This window comes from Hoplias malabaricus, chromosome 9, assembly GCF_029633855.1.
Source record: "Hoplias malabaricus isolate fHopMal1 chromosome 9, fHopMal1.hap1, whole genome shotgun sequence".
Lineage (NCBI taxonomy): Eukaryota > Metazoa > Chordata > Actinopteri > Characiformes > Erythrinidae > Hoplias > Hoplias malabaricus.
In genome coordinates this window covers 30,728,687-30,750,992 of record NC_089808.1, presented here as the reverse complement: position 1 = coordinate 30,750,992, position 22,306 = coordinate 30,728,687, and the positions used below count along the sequence as shown (strand labels likewise).

Below are 22,306 nucleotides of genomic sequence, written 5' to 3'. Positions count from 1 at the left end.
TACAGGTTGAATCAGGAATACCCTAGGCTGAATTGTGATGATTGAGTTTATAGTCATATGGTAAGACCTGCGGCCATATTTTCTGGACACTAAGGTGAAGAGTGGTGCTGACCTGTCAACTGATCACCCCTGGATGTATGGAAATCAACAAAACATCTGCCTAAATATATGACTGTAAAAACTGGCACATATGTTTTAACCAACTTTTTATTTTTATCAGAACCCCTTTTCATAAGGAGCTTGGTTACGACCAAACTCTAGGGTGGGGGGTGAAGCACCTTACTATACTATATTCTTACAGTACTATATTTTCAGTGTGTTTGGTTAAGGGTAGAAATATCCTTATATCCTGCCTCTGTTTGGTGCATAGGTTGTGCATGTCCTCAGAAAATAAAGTGCACTACACTCATAAACGGTAGATGTCAGTGCAGGTGATCAACAGCATCACATTGGCAGAAAGTTCTGAAGATGGCTGTATGAGAGCCAAGTCCACAATTACCCGGGTCTTTGTCTGGTCTGCCTTCTAGTGGAAGCCTCCAGTTACAAGTGTAGCACATATGTATGTAAAAAGTTACGTTCATGATGCAGATGGTTGCCTACATGAATGCATGGACAAACAGCAAGTATATCCCTAAAGGTAAGAGAGAGGTGTCATCTCTGCTATGTCTGCTGCTTCTCCCTGCGAGGAAACCTGGTGGTTTTATGCAATGACGCACCGGGCTAAAGGCTAGGCTAAAGCAGCTAAAGTTGATCACACTACTCAGCATACTAGTGGCAAATATTCGTTCATTAGAAAAAAAACTGGCTCGCTAAAAACAAAGGCAGGGGGACTGCAGGTTTGTAAATAATGTGTGGCGCAACAACACAGCAAATTTTGGATTTGGACCACTCCTGATCTGGAGTTCTAGATGGCAGAGCATTTTATCAACTGAAAGAATTCACAGTGGTCATTGTTGTGTCTGTATACATCCCCCACAAAGCGAAGCTAAGCCAGCACTAGCAAAGGTAGATGCCACAGTCAGCAAACAACAGTCCCTCCACCTGGAGGCTGCGATCAGGCTGACCTCAGAACAGCCCTCCTCAGATTCAACCAGCACATGACCTATCCGACCAGAGAGGGAAACACACACTGGATCTGGTCTACACAAACATACAGTGTTCCAGCAGTGCCACTCCACTACTCCACATCCCACTGCCCATGGGACCAATATACCAACTGCTCCTGAAACGTGGCAATGCCACAGTACACACAGTATGTGTGTGGCTAGAGGGAGCAGACTGCCCACTGCAGGACTGTTTTGAATGCACAGACTGGGCGATGTTTAAAACATCTACCAGCACAGGCTCTCAGATGGATATAAATGAATAAACATCAGAAAGTTTGTGGATGATGTGGTCCAGACAAAGAACATTCACACTATTCCGAAACCAAAAACCATGGCTGAACAGTGAGGTCCACACTCAAAGCATGTGATGCAGCCTACAGATCTCGTAAGAGAGAGGATCAGAGATCAGCCAGGCACAACCTGAAGGCTGGTATCAGGGCTTAAAAAAATAAATACAGCACGCAAATCCAAGCTCACTTCTCCAACAACTCAGACCCTCAGTTCATATGGTAGGGAATCCAGATAGTGACGGACTACAAAAGCAAAGCCACCTTCCACAGACACTTCCCTCCTAACTGAACCCGTTTTGAGACCAACCAAGCTCAACTAACCAATGAAGCTGAAGCTCCACAGGCAGAAGAAACGGTATAGACACCGTCCACAGATGAGATGAGAAGAGCCCTGTCAAGAGTCAACACATGCAAAGCCGCTGGACCTGATGGCATCCCAAGGAGTTTCTTAAGAGCATGTGCCAGCCAGCTGGCTGCCAACTTCACAGACATTTTCAAACTTTCCTTGGCACTGTCTGTTGTTCCCACCTGCTTCAAAACCAAAACCATCATCCTAGAACTTTAAATTCTCACCAATTTGCTTACAGGGCAAACCGTTGTACTGATAAAGCAATAGCGATGGCAACGCACACTGCACTGAACAACCACCTGGAGGGCAAGAATGCTTTTCATCGATTTCAGTTTAGCATTTAACACCATCATCCTCACTAGACTAATGTCCAAGCTCAAGACCCCAAGTCACTAGTTGGATTCTGTATTTCCTTACTGGCAGAATTGAATTACATGCTAATACTAATATGCTATACTAACATGTAAATGCCTACTTTCTAATGCTGAAATGCTATGCTAACATGCTAATACAAATATGCTATGCTAGCATTCAAATGCCTACTTGCTAATATGCTAATGCTATATGCTTATGATTTGAGTTGAGGCAGGATACTAATGGACTCCCCTGTGGTCTGCCCTTTTCATAATGTTGATTTCCTGAATAAATAGCGAGTAAATTTTTGGCATTAATTGAGATGACTGGTTTGTATGATGAAGGGTTAGGGCCACAGCATTGATAATAATAACAATAATATTAATAATAATAATAAAATTATTATTAATATTCTGAGAATAAAGTCAGAATAATTTTGAGATGAAATTAAAAAACAATTACAAGAAAAAAAAATCAGGGAATAAAGTCAGAATATTTAGAGAAACATTGTTTGGGTTATTATCTGTTGTTGTATTTAGACAGGGAGACTCTAGTCTGTATGCCATGAAAGAAGCAGTCAAGTGAAGTGAACAGAATTATTTATTATACGCTTCCATCCACATGACATGATTTCTTCTGGATCCATCATTTTCATGATTATTCTAATTGTATCCTGTGAAACTGCATGCCAGCTTTTGAATAAACAGGTTCTTGCACAATTCAGATTGTGCAAATATTCAGTGTTCAAATACGAATAACAATCTGGTCATGTACCAGAGGCCTGAGTATTTATTCAAGCAATGAAACAATCAAAATTAATTTACATAGCACTTTTTACAACTGATGTTGCCACAAAACAGCTTAACATTGGTTGCTCCTGAAATCTATATCATAGTATGACTTCAACAATACACTGCGTTCCTCAGTTACACTGCAAATGGTTGTGTCTGCCTCATTATATGTGCAGCAAAACATTCTGACTGTATTCTTGGAATAATTCTGATTTATTTCTCTGATGTTTTCTTTAATCTCAGAATTATTCCAAATTTATTCTCAGAATTTTTTTTTAATGCCGCTGCCCACAATTATTGTTTAGTAGCAAGCGTATCCAGGTCTTGAGCTCTTCTAATTGTATGTGATCCTCTCTAGCTTTAATCCTAGGGTGTGGGTTACAGTGTGCATTTATTATCACACTTAGAGAGGGTTTACATACACTTTAATAATTCTGCTCAGTATGCTGTTGAACAGAATATTTATTTGCTCTGAAATGGTTTTGTATTTAGATATGAAGATCACCTTGTTTCAGTTGAATTTGCCCTCTCAGTCCTCCTGCTGTGCCTTCTACGGCTGATAAGATTTCCTTCACTGTTAAAAAGACCAGATTTAAAAAAAATTATAAAAGACATGTAACATTGTTTCTGATATTACTGATTAATACTATTATCATATATTATGAGAGCATATATACCTGAGTGTTACATTTGAGATCTTTATAAAGTTCTTGATACTGGAATTGTAGAATGGTGTCATCTGTAAAAAAAATTATTATCTTTTATGATATTTGTATTATTATTTATTATGAAAGTTCATCTTTTACAATTTTGTGGCAATACAACATGAAAAATAATCAATACTTGGCCAACAATATAAGCCTATATTTCAAAATTAAATGTATTTGCTTTAATATCACTTGCCAACAACTTGTATGTATGAGCATATTTGAAGAAATATATATTGAAACAGGAAGATTACGTGAAGAGTTTGCTAATGTGGTTAAAGGAGAAAATAATGCTCTGGCTTTGTGGTCTTTAAGTGAACCATCACAAAAATGTGTTGCCACCAGCAGGTTACAGATCAATGGTTTGTTTGTAAGCTGATGGAGATTCTTGATATTTTGCCCTCCCTTGTATGGGCGGTTAGTGTGGACATAAGTACAGGTGTTTAGGTCAAACCCTTTATACATTTAAACCTCAGTATGTGTTGATTTCCAACCCCAATCCAGGGATTAAATGTGGCTTGCAGTGTGGTTGTTTAATGCAAACTGCCATGGGAGTTAAATGTTGACCTCATTACAGGTTTTTAGTGCAGATCATGGTATGAATATAGACCCCATTACATGTTTACAATTGATCACTGTATGGATGTTTTGTGCAGATCACAGTGCGTGTTTAATACAGACACTAGTATGGAAGTTTAGTTCAGACCAGTACAAGTATTTATTGTGAAACCCAGTAGCAGATCCAGGTACAAGTTGAGCATTCACACAAGACGGAACAAACCTAACTTAAGAAAATATCACAAATATATAAACTGTAGGCTGGGGAACCTTAGACCTTCATTAGTTTTCATTGAGAACCATTAAATGACTACTAAAAATAAATGTACTTACACATTTACATGTGTCACATTCCAGCAGTTGTAATTAGATTTATGTTTGGAACTACTTTCCAAATCATTTGGGTGGTTAAAAATAAAGTCTTCAAAACTTACCTGGTTTTTGAAGTCGGTTACGAAATTTATATATTCACTTGAGGATACATTTGTATATTCAGGAATGTAAGCTTTCTTCACTTCTACTTCAGCAATGGCAGACCTTTCAATTACATCTGAAAGATAAGAGGAAGATGATTAAATGGGGATATTAAATTGTGATTTAAATATTAAAGAAAAAAAGTTAAATATTATTTTAATCATAGAATATAAATCATATGGAGTAGTTAAATTTTTATTTTCCACTAATAGTTTATCTCCATTCGTTCATGCTTATATTAATTTGTATGCCATTTCTAATATATTTTGAACACAATATTCATAAATAAGTGAATTCTCTGCAAAACTAGCAAAACCTAATTGTCTGAGCAATTTAGAGAGGGAAAAACTACACTCAATCAAGATTTAGTCCAAGACTCAAATATAGCCTCAAAAAAAGAAAAAAAGACAAAGTATGGGAAAATATAATCCTACAGACCTGGAGCTTTTATTTCAGTTTCGATAGTGTTGCATACTGTTCCTGTGAATCCGGGGGGGCAGAGGCAGCGATTTAGGTTTGAATCTGGGATTCCACCATTTTCACACTGTATAGGTGATTTTGTGGTAGACATAGTTTTTGTAGTGATTAATGTAGTTGTTTCCAAGATAGCGGTTGTGGCTGCATCTAGTGTAGTTGTTTCAGTTGTTTCTGTTGTGCTTTCATCTGTGGGAATTCTGTCCGTGATCTCTGTTGTTGTACTTTCACCTGGGGTAGTTCTGTCCGTAATCTGTGTTGTTGTGCTTTCATCTTGGGCAGTAGTCTCCATGCTATGTGTTGTTGTACTTTCACCCGGTGCAATTGTGCTTGTGCTCTGTGTCATTGTAGTTTCACCTGGGGTAGTTGGGTCCGTGATCTGTGTTGTTTCACTTTCAACTTGGGTAGTTCTGTCCGTGATTTCTGTTGTTGCATTTTCACCTGGGGTAGTCCTGTCCGTGCTCTGTGTTGTTGTGCTTTCATCTGATGCAATTGTGCTTGTGCTCTGTGTCGTTGGACTTTCACCTGGGGTAGTTGTGTCCGTGATCTGGGTTGTTGCACTTTCACCTTGGGTAGTTGTGCTCTGTGTTGTTGTGCTTTCACCTGGGGTGGTTCTGTCCGTGATCTCTGTTGTTGTGCTTTCATATTGGGCAGAGGTGTCCATGGTATGTGTTGTTGTGCTTTCACTTGGTGCAATTGTGCTTGTTCTTGGTGTAGTTGTACTTTTACCTGGGGTAGTTGTGTCCGTGATCTGTGTCGTTGTGCTTTCATCTTGGGCAGTTGTATCTGTGTTATTTGATGTCGTGGTTTCACCTGGTGCAATTGTGCTTGTGCTCTGTATCGTTGTACTTTCCCCTGGGGTTGTTGTCTCCGTGATTTTTGTTGTTGTGCTTTCACCTGGTGCAATTGTGCTTGGTGTCGTTGTACTTTCACCTGGGGTAGTTGTGTCCGTAATCTGTGTTGTAGTGCTTTCATCTTGGGCAGTTGTGTCCGTGCTATTTGATGATGTGGTTTCACCTGGTGAAATTGTGCTTGTGCTCTGTATCGTTGTACTTTCACCTGGGGTAGTTGTTTCCGTAATCTCTGTTGCTGCACTTTCACCCGGGGTAGTTGTGTCCGTGACCTTTGTTGTTGTGCTTTCATCTGAGGCACTTGTGCTCTGTGTCATAGTACTTTCACCTCGGGTGGTTGTGTCCGTGATCTCTGTTGTTGTGCTTTCATCTTGGGCAGTGGTGTCCGAGGTATGTGTTGTTGTGGTTTCACCTGGTGCAATTGTGCTTGTGCTTGGTGTTGTTGTACTTTCACCTGGGTTGGTTGTGTCCGTAATCTGTGTTGTAGTGCTTTCATCTTGGGCAGTTGTGTCTGTGCTGATTGATGATGTGGTTTCACCTGGTGAAATTGTGCTTGTGCTCTGTATCGTTGTAATTTCACCTGGGGTAGTTGTTTCCGTAATTTGTGTTGCTGCACTTTCACCTAGGGTAGTTGTCTCCGTGATTTTTGTTGTTGTGCTTTCATCTGGGGCACTTGTGCTCTGTGTCGTTGTACTTTCACCTCGGGTGGTTGTGTCCGTGATCTCTGTTGTTGTGCTTTCATCTTGGGCAGTGGTGTCCGTGGTATGTGTTTTTGTGGTTTCACCTGGTGCAATTGTGCTTGTGCTTGGTGTCATTTTACTTTCACCTGGTGTAGTTGTGTCCGTAATCTGTGTTGTAGTGCTTTCATCTTGGGCAGTTGTGTCCGTGCTAATTGATGATATGGTTTCACCTGGTGAAACTGGGCTTGTGCTCTGTATCATTGTACTTTCACCTGGGGTAGTTGTTTCCGTAATTTGTGTTGCTGCACTTTCACCTGGGGTAGTTGTGTCCGTAATCTGTGTTGTAGCGCTTTCATCTAGGGCAGTTGTGTCCGTGCTAATTGATGATGTGGTTTCACCTGGTGAAATTGTGCTTGTGCTCTGTATCGTTGTACTTTCACCTGGGGTAGTTGTTTCTGTAATCTGTGGTGCTGCACTTTCACCTGAGGTAGTTGTGTCCGTGATCTTTGTTGTTGTGCTTTCATCTGGGGCACTTGTGCTCTGTGTCATTGTACTTTCACCTTGAGTGGTTGTGTCCGTGATCTCTGTTGTTGTGCTTTCATCTTGGGCAGTGGTGTCCGTGGTATGTGTTGTTGTGCTTTCACCTGGTGCAATTGTGCTTGTGCTTGGTGTCGTTGTACTTTCACCCGGGGTAGTTGTGTCTGTAATCTGTGTTGTAGTGCTTTCATCTTGGGCAGTTGTGTCCGTGTTAGTTGATGATGTGGTTTCACCTGTTGAGATTGTGCTTGTGCTCTGTATCGTTGTACTTTCACCTGGGGTAGTTGTTTCCGTAATTTGTGTTGCTGCACTTTCATCTGGGGTAGTTGTCTCCGTGATTTTTGTTGTTGTGGTTTCATCTGGGGCAGTTGTACTCTGTGTCATTGTACTTTCACCTCGAGTGGTTGTGTCCGTGATCTCTGTTGTTGTGCTTTCATCTTGGGCAGTGGTGTCCGTGGTATGTGTTGTTGTGCTTTCACCTGGTGCAATTGTGCTTGTGCTTGGTGTCGTTGTACTTTCACCTGGGGTAGTTGTGTCCGTAATCTGTGTTGTAGTGCTTTCATCTTGGGCAGTTGTGTCCGTGTTAGTTGATGATGTGGTTTCACCTGCTGAGATTGTGCTTGTGCTCTGTATCGTTGTACTTTCACCTGGGGTGGTTGTTTCCGTAATTTGTGTTGCTGCACTTTCATCTGGGGTAGTTGTCTCCGTGATTTTTGTTGTTGTGGTTTCATCTGGGGCAGTTGTACTCTGTGTCATTGTACTTTCACCTTGAGTGGTTGTGTCCGTGATCTCTGTTGTTGTGCTTTCATCTTGGGCAGTGGTGTCCGTGGTATGTGTTGTTGTGATTTCACCTGGTGCAATTGTGCTTGTGCTTGGTGTCGTTGTACTTTCACCTGGGGTAGTTGTGTCCGTAATCTGTGTTGTAGTGCTTTCATCTTGGGCAGTTGTGTCCGTGCTAGTTGATGATGTGGTTTCACCTGTTGAAATTGTGCTTGTGCTCTGTATCGTTGTACTTTCACCTGGGGTAGTTGTTTCCGTAATTTGTGTTGCTGCACTTTCATCTGGGGTAGTTGTCTCCGTGATTTTTGTTGTTGTGCTTTCATCTTGGGCAGTGGTGTCCGTGGTATGTGTTGTTGTGCTTTCACCTGGTGCAATTGTGCTTATGCTTGGTGTCGTTGTACTTTCACCTGGGGTAGTTGTGTCCGTAATCTGTGTTGTAGTGCTTTCATCTTGGGCAGTTGTGTCCGTGTTAGTTGATGATGTGGTTTCACCTGTTGAAATTGTGCTTGTGCTCTGTATCGTTGTACTTTCCCCTGGGGTAGTTGTCTGCGTGATTTTTGTTGTTGTGCTTTCATCTGGGGCACTTGTGCTCTGTATCGTTGTACTTTCACCTGGGGTGGTTGTTTCCGTAATTTGTGTTGCTGCACTTTCATCTGGGGTAGTTGTCTCCGTGATTTTTGTTGTTGTGGTTTCATCTGGGGCAGTTGTACTCTGTGTCATTGTACTTTCACCTCGAGTGGTTGTGTCCGTGATCTCTGTTGTTGTGCTTTCATCTTGGGCAGTGGTGTCCGTGGTATGTGTTGTTGTGCTTTCACCTGGTGCAATTGTGCTTGTGCTTGGTGTCGTTGTACTTTCACCTGGGGTAGTTGTGTCCGTAATCTGTGTTGTAGTGCTTTCATCTTGGGCAGTTGTGTCCGTGTTAGTTGATGATGTGGTTTCACCTGTTGAGATTGTGCTTGTGCTCTGTATCGTTGTACTTTCACCTGGGGTAGTTGTTTCCGTAATTTGTGTTGCTGCACTTTCATCTGGGGTAGTTGTCTCCGTGATTTTTGTTGTTGTGGTTTCATCTGGAGCAGTTGTACTCTGTGTCATTGTACTTTCACCTCGAGTGGTTGTGTCCGTGATCTCTGTTGTTGTGCTTTCATCTTGGGCAGTGGTGTCCGTGGTATGTGTTGTTGTGCTTTCACCTGGTGCAATTGTGCTTGTGCTTGGTGTCGTTGTACTTTCACCTGGGGTAGTTGTGTCCGTAATCTGTGTTGTAGTGCTTTCATCTTGGGCAGTTGTGTCCGTGTTAGTTGATGATGTGGTTTCACCTGTTGAGATTGTGCTTGTGCTCTGTATCGTTGTACTTTCACCTGGGGTGGTTGTTTCCGTAATTTGTGTTGCTGCACTTTCATCTGGGGTAGTTGTCTCCGTGATTTTTGTTGTTGTGGTTTCATCTGGGGAAGTTGTACTCTGTGTCATTGTACTTTCACCTTGAGTGGTTGTGTCCGTGATCTCTGTTGTTGTGCTTTCATCTTGGGCAGTGGTGTCCGTGGTATGTGTTGTTATGCTTTCACCTGGTGCAATTGTGCTTGTGCTTGGTGTCGTTGTACTTTCACCTGGGGTAGTTGTTTCCGTAATTTGTGTTGTTGCACTGTCACCTGGGGTAGTTGTGTCCGTGATCTGTGTCGTTGTGCTTTCATCTTGGGCAGTTGTATCTGTGTTATTTGATGTTGTGGTTTCACCTGGTGCAATTGTGCTTGTGCTCTGTATCGTTGTACTTTCCCCTGGGGTAGTTGTCTGTGTGATTTTTGTTGTTGTGCTTTCATCTGGGGCACTTGTGCTCTGTGTCGTTGTAGTTTTACCTCGGGTGGTTGTGTCCGTGATTTCTGTTGTTGTGCTTTCATGTTGGGCAGTGGTGTCCGTGGTATGTGTTGTTGAGGTTTCACCTGGTGCAATTGTGCTTGTGCTTGGTGATGTTTTACTTTCACCTGGTGTAGTTGTGTCCATAATCTGTGTTGTAGTGCTTTCATCTTGGGCAGTTGTGTCCGTGTTAGTTGATGATGTGGTTTCACCTGTTGAAATTGTGCTTGTGCTCTGTATCGTTGTACTTTCACCTGGGGTGGTTGTTTCCATAATTTGTGTTGCTGCACTTTCATCTGGGGTAGTTGTCTCTGTGATTTTTGTTGTTGTGCTTTCATCTTGGGCAGTGGTGTCCGTGGTATGTGTTGTTGTGCTTTCACCTGGTGCAATTGTGCTTGTGCTTGGTGTCGTTGTACTTTCACCTGGGGTAGTTGTGTCCGTAATGTGTGTTGTAGTGCTTTCATCTTGGGCAGTTGTGTCCGTGTTAGTTGATGATGTGGTTTCACCTGTTGAAATTGTGCTTGTGCTCTGTATCGTTGTACTTTCCCCTGGGGTAGTTGTCTGCGTGATTTTTGTTGTTGTGCTTTCATCTGGGGCACTTGTGCTCTGTATCGTTGTACTTTCACCTGGGGTGGTTGTTTCCGTAAATTGAGTTGCTGCACTTTCATCTGGGGTAGTTGTCTCCGTGATTTTTGTTGTTGTGGTTTCATCTGGGGCAGTTGTACTCTGTGTCATTGTACTTTCACCTCGAGTGGTTGTGTCCGTGATCTCTGTTGTTGTGCTTTCATCTTGGGCAGTGGTGTCCGTGGTATGTGTTGTTGTGCTTTCACCTGGTGCAATTGTGCTTGTGCTTGGTGTCGTTTTACTTTCACCTGGGGTAGTTGTGTCCGTAATCTGTGTTGTAGTGCTTTCATCTTGGGCAGTTGTGTCCGTGTTAGTTGATGATGTGGTTTCACCTGTTGAGATTGTGCTTGTGCTCTGTATCGTTGTACTTTCACCTGGGGTAGTTGTTTCCGTAATTTGTGTTGCTGCACTTTCATCTGGGGTAGTTGTCTCCGTGATTTTTGTTGTTGTGGTTTCATCTGGGGCAGTTGTACTCTGTGTCATTGTACTTTCACCTCGAGTGGTTGTGTCCGTGATCTCTGTTGTTGTGCTTTCATCTTGGGCAGTGGTGTCCGTGGTATGTGTTGTAGTGCTTTCACCTGGTGCAATTGTGCTTGTGCTTGGTGTCGTTGTACTTTCACCTGGGGTAGTTGTGTCCGTAATCTGTGTTGTAGTGCTTTCATCTTGGGCAGTTGTGTCCGTGTTAGTTGATGATGTGGTTTCACCTGTTGAGATTGTGCTTGTGCTCTGTATCGTTGTACTTTCACCTGGGGTGGTTGTTTCTGTAATTTGTGTTGCTGCACTTTCATCTGGGGTAGTTGTCTCCGTGATTTTTGTTGTTGTGGTTTCATCTGGGGCAGTTGTACTCTGTGTCATTGTACTTTCACCTTGAGTGGTTGTGTCCGTGATCTCTGTTGTTGTGCTTTCATCTTGGGCAGTGGTGTCCGTGGTATGTGTTGTTGTGGTTTCACCTGGAGCAATTGTGCTTGTGCTTGGTGTCGTTGTACTTTCACCTTGGGTAGTTGAGTCCGTAATCTGTGTTGTAGTGCTTTCACCTTGGGCAGTTGTGTCTGTGCTAATTGATGATGTGGTTTCACCTGGTAAAATTGTGCTTGTGCTCTGTATCGTTGTACTTTCACCTGGGGTAGTTGTTTCCGTAATTTGTGTTGCTGCACTTTCATCTGGGGTAGTTGTCTCTGTGATTTTTGTTGTTGTGCTTTCATCTGGGACACTTGTGCTCTGTGTCATTGTACTTTCACCTCGAGTGGTTGTGTCCGTGATCTCTGTTGTTGTGCTTTCATCTTGGGCAGTGGTGTCCGAAGTATGTGTTGTTGTGCTTTCACCTGGTGCAATTGTGCTTGTGCTTGGTGTCGTTGTACTTTCACCTGGGGTAGTTGTGTCCGTAATCTGTGTTGTAGTGCTTTCATCTTGGGCAGTTGTGTCCGTGCTAGTTGATGATGTGGTTTCACCTGTTGAAATTGTGCTTGTGCTCTGTATCGTTGTACTTTCACCTGGGGTAGTTGTTTCCGTAATTTGTGTTGCTGCACTTTCATCTGGGGTAGTTGTCTCCGTGATTTTTGTTGTTGTGCTTTCATCTTGGGCAGTGATGTCCGTGGTATGTGTTGTTGTGCTTTCACCTGGTGCAATTGTGCTTGTGCTTGGTGTCGTTGTACTTTCACCTGGGGTAGTTGTGTCCGTAATCTGTGTTGTAGTGCTTTCATCTTGGGCAGTTGTGTCCGTGTTAGTTGATGATGTGGTTTCACCTGTTGAAATTGTGCTTGTGCTCTGTATCGTTGTACTTTCCCCTGGGGTAGTTGTCTGCGTGATTTTTGTTGTTGTGCTTTCATCTGGGGCACTTGTGCTCTGTATCGTTGTACTTTCACCTGGGGTCGTTGTTTCCGTAATTTGTGTTGCTGCAATTTCATCTGGGGTAGTTGTCTCCGTGATTTTTGTTGTTGTGGTTTCATCTGGTGCAGTTGTACTCTGTGTCATTGTACTTTCACCTTGAGTGGTTGTTTCTGTGATCTCTGTTGTTGTGCTTTCATCTTGGGCAGTGGTGTCCGTGGTATGTGTTGTTGTGCTTTCACCTGGTGCAATTGTGCTTGTGCTTGGTGTCGTTGTACTTTCACCTGGGGTAGTTGTTTCCGTAATTTGTGTTGCTGCACTTTCATCTGGGGTAGTTGTCTCTGTGATTTTTGTTGTTGTGCTTTCATCTGGGACACTTGTGCTCTGTGTCATTGTACTTTCACCTCGAGTGGTTGTGTCCGTGATCTCTGTTGTTGTGCTTTCATCTTGGGCAGTGGTGTCCGTGGTATGTGTTGTTGTGCTTTCACCTGGTGCAATTGTGCTTGTGCTTGGTGTCGTTGTACTTTCACCAGGAGTAGTTGTGTCCGTAATCTGTGTTGTAGTGCTTTCATCTTTGGCAGTTGTGTCCGTGCTAGTTGATGATGTGGTTTCACCTGTTGAAATTGTGCTTGTGCTCTGTATCGTTGTACTTTCACCTGGGGTAGTTGTTTCCGTAATTTGTGTTGCTGCACTTTCATCTGGGGTAGTTGTCTCCGTGGTTTTTGTTGTTGTGGTTTCATCTGGGGCAGTTGTACTCTGTGTCATTGTACTTTCACCTCGAGTGGTTGTGTCCATGATCTCTGTTGTTGTGCTTTCATCTTGGGCAGTGGTGTCCGTGGTATGTGTTGTTGTGGTTTCACCTGGAGCAATTGTGCTTGTGCTTGGTGTCGTTGTACTTTCACCTTGGGTAGTTGAGTCCGTAATCTGTGTTGTAGTGCTTTCACCTTGGGCAGTTGTGTCCATGCTAATTGATGATGTGGTTTCACCTGGTAAAATTGTGCTTGTGCTCTGTATCGTTGTACTTTCACCTGGGGTAGTTGTTTCCGTAATTTGTGTTGCTGCACTTTCATCTGGGGTAGTTGTCTCTGTGATTTTTGTTGTTGTGCTTTCATCTGGGACACTTGTGCTCTGTGTCATTGTACTTTCACCTCGAGTGGTTGTGTCCGTGATCTCTGTTGTTGTGCTTTCATCTGGGGCAGTGGTGTCCGAAGTATGTGTTGTTGTGCTTTCACCTGGTGCAATTGTGCTTGTGCTTGGTGTCGTTGTACTTTCACCTGGGGTAGTTGTGTCCGTAATCTGTGTTGTAGTGCTTTCATCTTGGGCAGTTGTGTCCGTGCTAGTTGATGATGTGGTTTCACCTGTTGAAATTGTGCTTGTGCTCTGTATCGTTGTACTTTCACCTGGGGTAGTTGTTTCCGTAATTTGTGTTGCTGCATTTTCATCTGGGGTAGTTGTCTCCGTGATTTTTGTTGTTTTGCTTTCATCTTGGGCAGTGGTGTCCGTGGTATGTGTTGTTGTGCTTTCACCTGGTGCAATTGTGCTTGTGCTTGGTGTCGTTGTACTTTCACCTGGGGTAGTTGTGTCCGTAATCTGTGTTGTAGTGCTTTCATCTTGGGCAGTTGTGTCCGTGTTAGTTGATGATGTGGTTTCACCTGTTGAAATTGTGCTTGTGCTCTGTATCGTTGTACTTTCCCCTGGGGTAGTTGTCTGCGTGATTTTTGTTGTTGTGCTTTCATCTGGGGCACTTGTGCTCTGTATCGTTGTACTTTCACCTGGGGTGGTTGTTTCCGTAATTTGTGTTGCTGCACTTTCATCTGGGGTAGTTGTCTCCGTGATTTTTGTTGTTGTGGTTTCATCTGGTGCAGTTGTACTCTGTGTCATTGTACTTTCACCTTGAGTGGTTGTTTCTGTGATCTCTGTTGTTGTGCTTTCATCTTGGGCAGTGGTGTCCGTGGTATGTGTTGTTGTGCTTTCACCTGGTGCAATTGTGCTTGTGCTTAGTGTCGTTGTACTTTCACCTGGGGTAGTTGTTTCCGTAATTTGTGTTGCTGCACTTTCATCTGGGGTAGTTGTCTCTGTGATTTTTGTTGTTGTGCTTTCATCTGGGACACTTGTGCTCTGTGTCATTGTACTTTCACCTCGAGTGGTTGTGTCCGTGATCTCTGTTGTTGTGCTTTCATCTTGGGCAGTGGTGTCCGTGGTATGTGTTGTTGTGCTTTCACCTGGTGCAATTGTGCTTGTGCTTGGTGTCGTTGTACTTTCACCAGGAGTAGTTGTGTCCGTAATCTGTGTTGTAGTGCTTTCATCTTTGGCAGTTGTGTCCGTGATCTGTGTCGTTGTGCTTTCATCTTGGGCAGTTGTATCTGTGTTATTTGATGTTGTGGTTTCACCTGGTGCAATTGTGCTTGTGCTCTGTATCGTTGTACTTTCCCCTGGGGTAGTTGTCTGCGTGATTTTTGTTGTTGTGCTTTCATCTGGGGCACTTGTGCTCTGTGTCGTTGTAGTTTCACCTCGGGTGGTTGTGTCCGTGATTTCTGTTGTTGTGCTTTCATGTTGGGCAGTGGTGTCCGTGGTATGTGTTGTTGTGGTTTCACCTGGTGCAATTGTGCTTGTGCTTGGTGTCGTTTTACTTTCACCTGGTGTAGTTGTGTCCATAATCTGTGTTGTAGTGCTTTCATCTTGGGCAGTTGTGTCCGTGCTAATTGATGATGTGGTTTCACCTGCTGAAATTGTGCTTGTGCTCTGTATCGTTGTACTTTCACCTGGGGTAGTTGTTTCCGTAATTTGTGTTGCTGCACTTTCATCTGGGGTAGTCTTCTCCGTGATTTTTGTTGTTGTGCTTTCATCTGGGACACTTGTGCTCTGTGTCATTGTACTTTCACCTTGAGTGGTTGTGTCCGTGATCTCTGTTGTTGTGCTTTCATCTTGGGCAGTGGTGTTCGTGCTAATTGATGATGTGGTTTCACCTGTTGAAATTGTGCTTGTGCTCTGTATCGTTGTACTTTCACCTGGGGTAGTTGTTTCCGTAATTTGTGTTGCTGCACTTTCACCTAGGGTAGTTGTCTCCGTGATTTTCGTTGTTGTGGTTTCATCTGGGGCAGTTGTGCTCTGTGTCATTGTACTTTCACCTCGAGTGGTTGTGTCCGTGATCTCTGTTGTTGTGCTTTCATCTTGGGCAGTTGTATCTGTGTTATTTGATGTTGTGGTTTCACCTGGTGCAATTGTGCTTGTGCTCTGTATCGTTGTACTTTCCCCTGGGGTAGTTGTCTGCATGATTTTTGTTGTTGTGCTTTCATCTGGGGCACTTGTGCTCTGTGTCGTTGTAGTTTCACCTCGGGTGGTTGTGTCCGTGATTTCTGTTGTTGTGCTTTCATGTTGGGCAGTGGTGTCCGTGGTATGTGTTGTTGAGGTTTCACCTGGTGCAATTGTGCTTGTGCTTGGTGACGTTTTACTTTCACCTGGTGTAGTTGTGTCCATAATCTGTGTTGTAGTGCTTTCATCTTGGGCAGCTGTGTCCGTGCTAATTGATGATGTGGTTTCACCTGCTGAAATATTGCTTGTGCTCTGTATCGTTGTACTTTCACCTGGGGTAGTTGTTTCCGTAATCTGTGTTGCTGCACTTTCACCTGGGGTAGTTGTGTCTGTGATTTTTGTTGTTGTGGTTTCATCTGGGGCAGTTGTGCTCTGTGTCATTGTACTTTCACCTCGAGTGGTTGTGTCCATGATCTCTGTTGTTGTGCTTTCATCTTGGGCAGTGGTGTCCGTGGTATGTGTTGTTGTGCTTTCACCTGGTGCAAATGTGCTTGTGCTTGGTGTCGTTGTACTTTCACCTGGGGTAGTTGTGTCCGTAATCTGTGTTGTAGCGCTTTCATCTAGGGCAGTTGTGTCCGTGCTAATTGATGATGTGGTTTCACCTGGTGAAATTGTGCTTGTGCTCTGTATCGTTGTACTTTCACCTGGGGTAGTTGTTTCTGTAATCTGTGGTGCTGCACTTTCACCTGAGGTAGTTGTGTCCGTGATTTTTGTTGTTGTGCTTTCATCTGGGGCACTTGTGCTCTGTGTCATTGTACTTTCACCTTGAGTGGTTGTGTCCGTGATCTCTGTTGTTGTGCTTTCATCTTGGGCAGTGGTGTCCGTGGTATGTGTTGTTGTGGTTTCACCTGGAGCAATTGTGCTTGTGCTTGGTGTCGTTGTACTTTCACCTGGGGTAGTTGAGTCCGTAATCTGTGTTGTAGTGCTTTCACCTTGGGCAGTTGTGTCCGTGCTAATTGATGATGTGGTTTCACCTGGTAAAATTGTGCTTGTGCTCTGTATCGTTGTACTTTCACCTGGGGTAGTTGTTTCCGTAATTTGTGTTGCTGCACTTTCATCTGGGGTTGTTGTCTCTGTGATTTTTGTTGTTGTGCTTTCATCTGGGACACTTGTGCTCTGTGTCATTGTACTTTCACCTCGAGTGGTTGTGTCCGTGATCTCTGTTGTTGTGCTTTCATCTTGGGCAGTGGTGTCCGAGGTATGTGTTGTTGTGCTTTCACCTGGTGCAATTGTGCTTGTGCTTGGTGTCGTTGTACTTTCACCTGGGGTAGTTGTGTCCGTAATCTGTGTTGTAGTGCTTTCATCTTGGGCAGTTGTGTCCGTGCTAGTTGATGATGTGGTTTCACCTGTTGAAATTGTGCTTGTGCTCTGTATCGTTGTACTTTCACCTGGGGTAGTTGTTTCCGTAATTTGTGTTGCTGCACTTTCATCTGGGGTAGTTGTCTCCGTGATTTTTGTTGTTGTGCTTTCATCTGGGGCAGTTGTACTCTGTGTCATTGTACTTTCACCTCGACTGGTTGTGTCCGTGATCTCTGTTGTTGTGCTTTCATCTTGGGCAGTGGTGTCCGTGGTATGTGTTGTTGTGCTTTCACCTGGTGCAATTGTGCTTGTGCTTGGTGTCGTTGTACTTTCACCTGGAGTAGTTGTGTCCGTAATCTGTGTTGTAGTGCTTTCATCTTTGGCAGTTGTGTCCGTGCCAGTTGATGATGTGGTTTCACCTGTTGAAATTGTGCTTGTGCTCTGTATCGTTGTACTTTCACCTGGGGTAGTTGTTTCCGTAATTTGTGTTGCTGCACTTTCATCTGGGGTAGTTGTCTCCGTGATTTTTGTTGTTGTGGTTTCATCTGGGGCAGTTGTACTCTGTGTCATTGTACTTTCATCTCGAGTGGTTGTGTCCATGATCTCTGTTGTTGTGCTTTCATCTTGGGCAGTGGTGTCCGTGGTATGTGTTGTTGTGCTTTCACCTGGTGCAATTGTGCTTGTGCTTGGTGTCGTTGTACTTTCACCTGAGGTAGTCGTGTCCGTACTCTGTGTTGTTGCACTTTCACCTGGGGTAGTTGTGTCCGTGATCTGTGTCGTTGTGCTTTCATCTTGGGCAGTTGTATCTGTGTTATTTGATGTTGTGGTTTCACCTGGTGCAATTGTGCTTGTGCTCTGTATCGTTGTACTTTCCCCTGGGGTAGTTGTCTGCGTGATTTTTGTTGTTGTGCTTTCATCTGGGGCACTTGTGCTCTGTGTCGTTGTAGTTTCACCTCGGGTGGTTGTGTCCGTGATTTCTGTTGTTGTGCTTTCATGTTGGGCAGTGGTGTCCGTGGTATGTGTTGTTGTGGTTTCACCTGGTGCAATTGTGCTTGTGCTTGGTGTCGTTTTACTTTCACCTGGTGTAGTTGTGTCCATAATCTGTGTTGTAGTGCTTTCATCTTGGGCAGTTGTGTCCGTGCTAATTGATGATGTGGTTTCACCTGCTGAAATTGTGCTTGTGCTCTGTATCGTTGTACTTTCACCTGGGGTAGTTGTTTCCGTAATTTGTGTTGCTGCACTTTCATCTGGGGTAGTCTTCTCCGTGATTTTTGTTGTTGTGCTTTCATCTGGGACACTTGTGCTCTGTGTCAATGTACTTTCACCTCGAGTGGTTGTGTCCGTGATCTCTGTTGTTGTGCTTTCATCTTGGGCAGTGGTGTTCGTGCTAATTGATGATGTGGTTTCACCTGGTGAAGTTGTGCTTGTGCTCTGTATCGTTGTACTTTCACCTGGGGTAGTTGTTTCCGCAATTTGTGTTGCTGCACTTTCACCTAGTGTAGTTGTCTCCGTGATTTTTGTTGTTGTGGTTTCATCTGGGGCAGTTGTGCTCTGTGTCATTGTACTTTCACCTCGAGTGGTTGTGTCCATGATCTCTGTTGTTGTGCTTTCATCTTGGGCAGTGGTGTCCGTGGTATGTGTTGTTGTGCTTTCACCTGGTGCATTTGTGCTTGTGCTTGGTGTCGTTGTACTTTCACCTGGGGTAGTTGTGTCCGTAATCTGTGTTGTAGTGCTTTCATCTTGGGCAGTTGTGTCCGTGCTAATTGATGATGTGGTTTCACCTGGTGAAATTGTGCTTGTGCTCTGTATCGTTGTACTTTCACCTGGGGCAGTTGTTTCCGTAATCTGTGTTGCTGCACTTTCACCTGAGGTAGTTGTGTCCGTGATCTTTGTTGTTGTCCTTTCATCTGGGGCACTTGTGCTCTGTGTCATTGTACTTTCACCTTGAGTGGTTGTGTCCGTGATCTCTGTTGTTGTGCTTTCATCTTGGGCAGTGGTGTCCGTGGTATGTGTTGTTGTGCTTTCACCTGGTGCATTTGTGCTTGTGCTTGGTGTCGTTGCACTTTCACCTGGGGTAGTTGAGTCTGTAATCTGTGTTGTAGTGCTTTCATCTTGGGCAGTTGTGTCCGTGCTAATTGATGATGTGGTTTCACCTGGTAAAATCGTGCTTGTGCTCTGTATCGTTGTACTTTCACCTGGGGTAGTTGTTTCCGTAATTTGTGTTGCAGCACTTTCATCTGGGGTAGTTGTCTCCGTGATTTTTGTTGTTGTGCTTTCATCTGGGACACTTGTGCTCTGTGTCATTGTACTTTCACCTCGAGTGGTTGTGTCCGTGATCTCTGTTGAAGTGCTTTCATCTTGGGCAGTTGTGTCCGTGCTAATTGATGATGTGGTTTCACCTGGTGAAATTGTGCTTGTGCTCTGTATCGTTGTACTTTCACCTGGGGTAGTTGTTTCCGTAATTTGTGTTGCTGCACTTTCATCTGGGGTAGTTGTCTCCGTGATTTTTGTTGTTGTGGTTTCATCTGGGGCAGTTGTGCTCTGTGTCATTGTACTTTCACCTCGAGTGGTTGTTTCCGTAGTCTCTGTTGTTGTGCTTTCATCTTGGGCAGTGGTGTCCGTGGCATGTGTTGTTGTGCTTTCACCTGGTGCAATTGTGCTTGTGCTTGGTGTCGTTGTACTTTCACCTGGGGTAGTTGTGTCCGTAATCTGTGTTGTAGTGCTTTCATCTTGGGCAGTTGTGTCTGTGCTAATTGATGATGTGGTTTCACCTGGTGAAATTGTGCTTGTGCTCTGTATCGTTGTATTTTCACCTGGGGTAGTTGTTTCCGTAATCTGTGTTGCTGCACTTTCACCTGGGGTAGTTGTGTCTGTGATTTTTGTTGTTGTGGTTTCATCTGGGGCAGTTGTGCTCTGTGTCATTGTACTTTCACCTCGAGTGGTTGTGTCCGTGACCTGTATTGTTGTGCTTTCATCTTGGGCAGTGGTGTCCGTGGTATATGTTGTTGTGGTTTCACCTGATGAAATTGTGCTTGTGCTCTGTATCGTTGTACTTTCACCTGGGGTAGTTGTTTCCGTAATCTGTGGTGCTGCACTTTCACCTGGGCTAGCTGTCTCCGTGATTTTTGTTGTTGTGCTTTCATCTGGGACACTTGTGCTCTGTGTCATTGTACTTTCACCTTGAGTGGTTGTGTCCGTGATGTCTGTTGTTGTGCTTTCATCTTGGGCAGTGGTGTCTGTGGTATGTGTTGTTGTGCTTTCACCTGGTGCAATTGTGCTTGTGCTTGGTGTTGTTGTACTTTCACCTGGGGTAGTTGTGTCTGTAATCTGTGTTGTAGTGCTTTCATCTTGGGCAGTTGTGTCCGTGCTAATTGATGATGTGGTTTCACCTGGTGAAATTGTGCTTGTGCTCTGTATCGTTGTACTTTCACCTGGGGTAGTTGTTTCCGTAATTTGTGTTGCTGCACTTTCACCTGGGGTAGTTGTCTCCGTGATTTTTGTTGTTGTGCTTTCATCTGGGGCACTTGTGCTCTGTGTCGTTGTACTTTCACCTTGGGTGGTTGTGTCCGTGATTTTTGTTGTTGTGGTTTCATCTGGGGCAGTTGTGCTCTGTGTCATTGTACTTTCACCTCGAGTGGTCGTTTCTGTGATCTCTGTTGTTGTGCTTTCATCTTGGGCAGTGGTGTCCGTGGCATGTGTTGTTGTGCTTTCACCTGGTGCAATTGTGCTTGCGCTTGGTGTCGTTGTACTTTCACCTGGGGTAGTTGTTTCCGTAATTTGTGTTGCTGCACTTTCATCTGGGGTAGTTGTCTCTGTGATTTTTGTTGTTGTGCTTTCATCTGGGACACTTGTGCTCTGTGTCATTGTACTTTCACCTCGAGTGGTTGTGTCCGTGATCTCTGTTGTTGTGCTTTCATCTTGGGCAGTGGTGTCCGTGGTATGTGTTGTTGTGCTTTCACCTGGTGCAATTGTGCTTGTGCTTGGTGTCGTTGTACTTTCACCTGGGGTAGTTGTGTCCGTACTCTGTGTTGTTGCACTGTCACCTGGGGTAGTTGTTTCCGTGATCTGTGTCGTTGTGCTTTCATCTTGGGCAGTTGTATCTGTGTTATTTGATGTTGTGGTTTCACCTGGTGCAATTGTGCTTGTGCTCTGTATCGTTGTACTTTCCCCTGGGGTAGTTGTCTGCGTGATTCTTGTTGTTGTGCTTTCATCTGGGGCACTTGTGCTCTGTGTCGTTGTAGTTTCACCTCGGGTGGTTGTGTCCGTGATTTCTGTTGTTGTGCTTTCATCTTGGGCAGTGGTGTCCGTGGTATGTGTTGTTGTGGTTTCACCTGGTGCAATTGTGCTTGTGCTTGATGTCGTTTTACTTTCACCTGGTGTAGTTGTGTCCATAATCTGTGTTGTAGTGCTTTCATCTTGGGCAGTTGTGTCCGTGCTAGTTGATGATGTGGTTTCACCTGTTGAAATTGTGCTTGTGCTCTGTATCGTTGTACTTTCACCTGGGGTAGTTGTTTCCGTAATTTGTGTTGCTGCACTTTCATCTGGGGTAGTTGTCTCCGTGATTTTTGTTGTTGTGGTTTCATCTGGGGCAGTTGTACTCTGTGTCATTGTACTTTCACCTCGAGTGGTTGTGTCCGTGATCTCTGTTGTTGTGCTTTCATCTTGGGCAGTGGTGTCCGTGGTATGTGTTGTTGTGCTTTCACCTGGTGCAATTGTGCTTGTGCTTGGTGTCGTTGCACTTTCACCTGGGGTAGTTGTGTCCGTACTCTGTGTTGTTGCACTGTCACCTGGGGTAGTTGTGTCCGTGATCTGTGTCGTTGTGCTTTCATCTTGGGCAGTTGTATCTGTGTTATTTGATGTTGTGGTTTCACCTGGTGCAATTGTGCTTGTGCTCTGTATCGTTGTACTTTCCCCTGGGGTAGTTGTCTGCGTGATTTTTGTTGTTGTGCTTTCATCTGGGGCACTTGTGCTCTGTGTCGTTGTAGTTTCACCTCGGGTGGTTGTGTCCGTGATTTCTGTTGTTGTGCTTTCATGTTGGGCAGTGGTGTCCGTGGTATGTGTTGTTGTGGTTTCACCTGGTGCAATTGTGCTTGTGCTTGTTGTCGTTTTACTTTCACCTGGGGTAGTTGTTTCCGTAATTTGTGTTGCTGCACTTTCATCTGGGGTAGTTGTCTCTGTGATTTTTGTTGTTGTGCTTTCATCTGGGACACTTGTGCTCTGTGTCATTGTACTTTCACCTCGAGTGGTTGTGTCCGTGATCTCTGTTGTTGTGCTTTCATCTTGGGCAGTGGTGTCCGTGGTATGTGTTGTTGTGCTTTCACCTGGTGCAATTGTGCTTGTGCTTGGTGTCGTTGTACTTTCACCTGGGGTAGTTGTGTCCGTAATCTGTGTTGTAGTGCTTTCATCTTGGGCAGTGGTGTCCGTGCTAATTGATGATGTGGTTTCACCTGT

The 22,306-nt window shown here is 44.1% G+C and overlaps 1 protein-coding gene across 1 annotated transcript in view; it reads right to left on the bottom strand.

Annotated features, from left to right (window-relative positions):
* Positions 1–22,306, bottom strand: part of LOC136706666 (mucin-2-like) — a 45,701-nt gene that overhangs the window by 598 nt on the left and 22,797 nt on the right. Inside the window, exons 14-18 of the mRNA XM_066680261.1 lie at positions 21,355–21,516; positions 19,543–19,872; positions 18,721–18,840; positions 16,796–16,902; positions 16,243–16,378 (exon numbers count right to left, since the gene is read on the bottom strand). Of these exons, the coding sequence (XP_066536358.1) occupies positions 16,243–16,378; positions 16,796–16,902; positions 18,721–18,840; positions 19,543–19,872; positions 21,355–21,516 (855 nt within the window). The remainder of the gene's footprint in view (positions 1–16,242; positions 16,379–16,795; positions 16,903–18,720; positions 18,841–19,542; positions 19,873–21,354; positions 21,517–22,306) is intronic.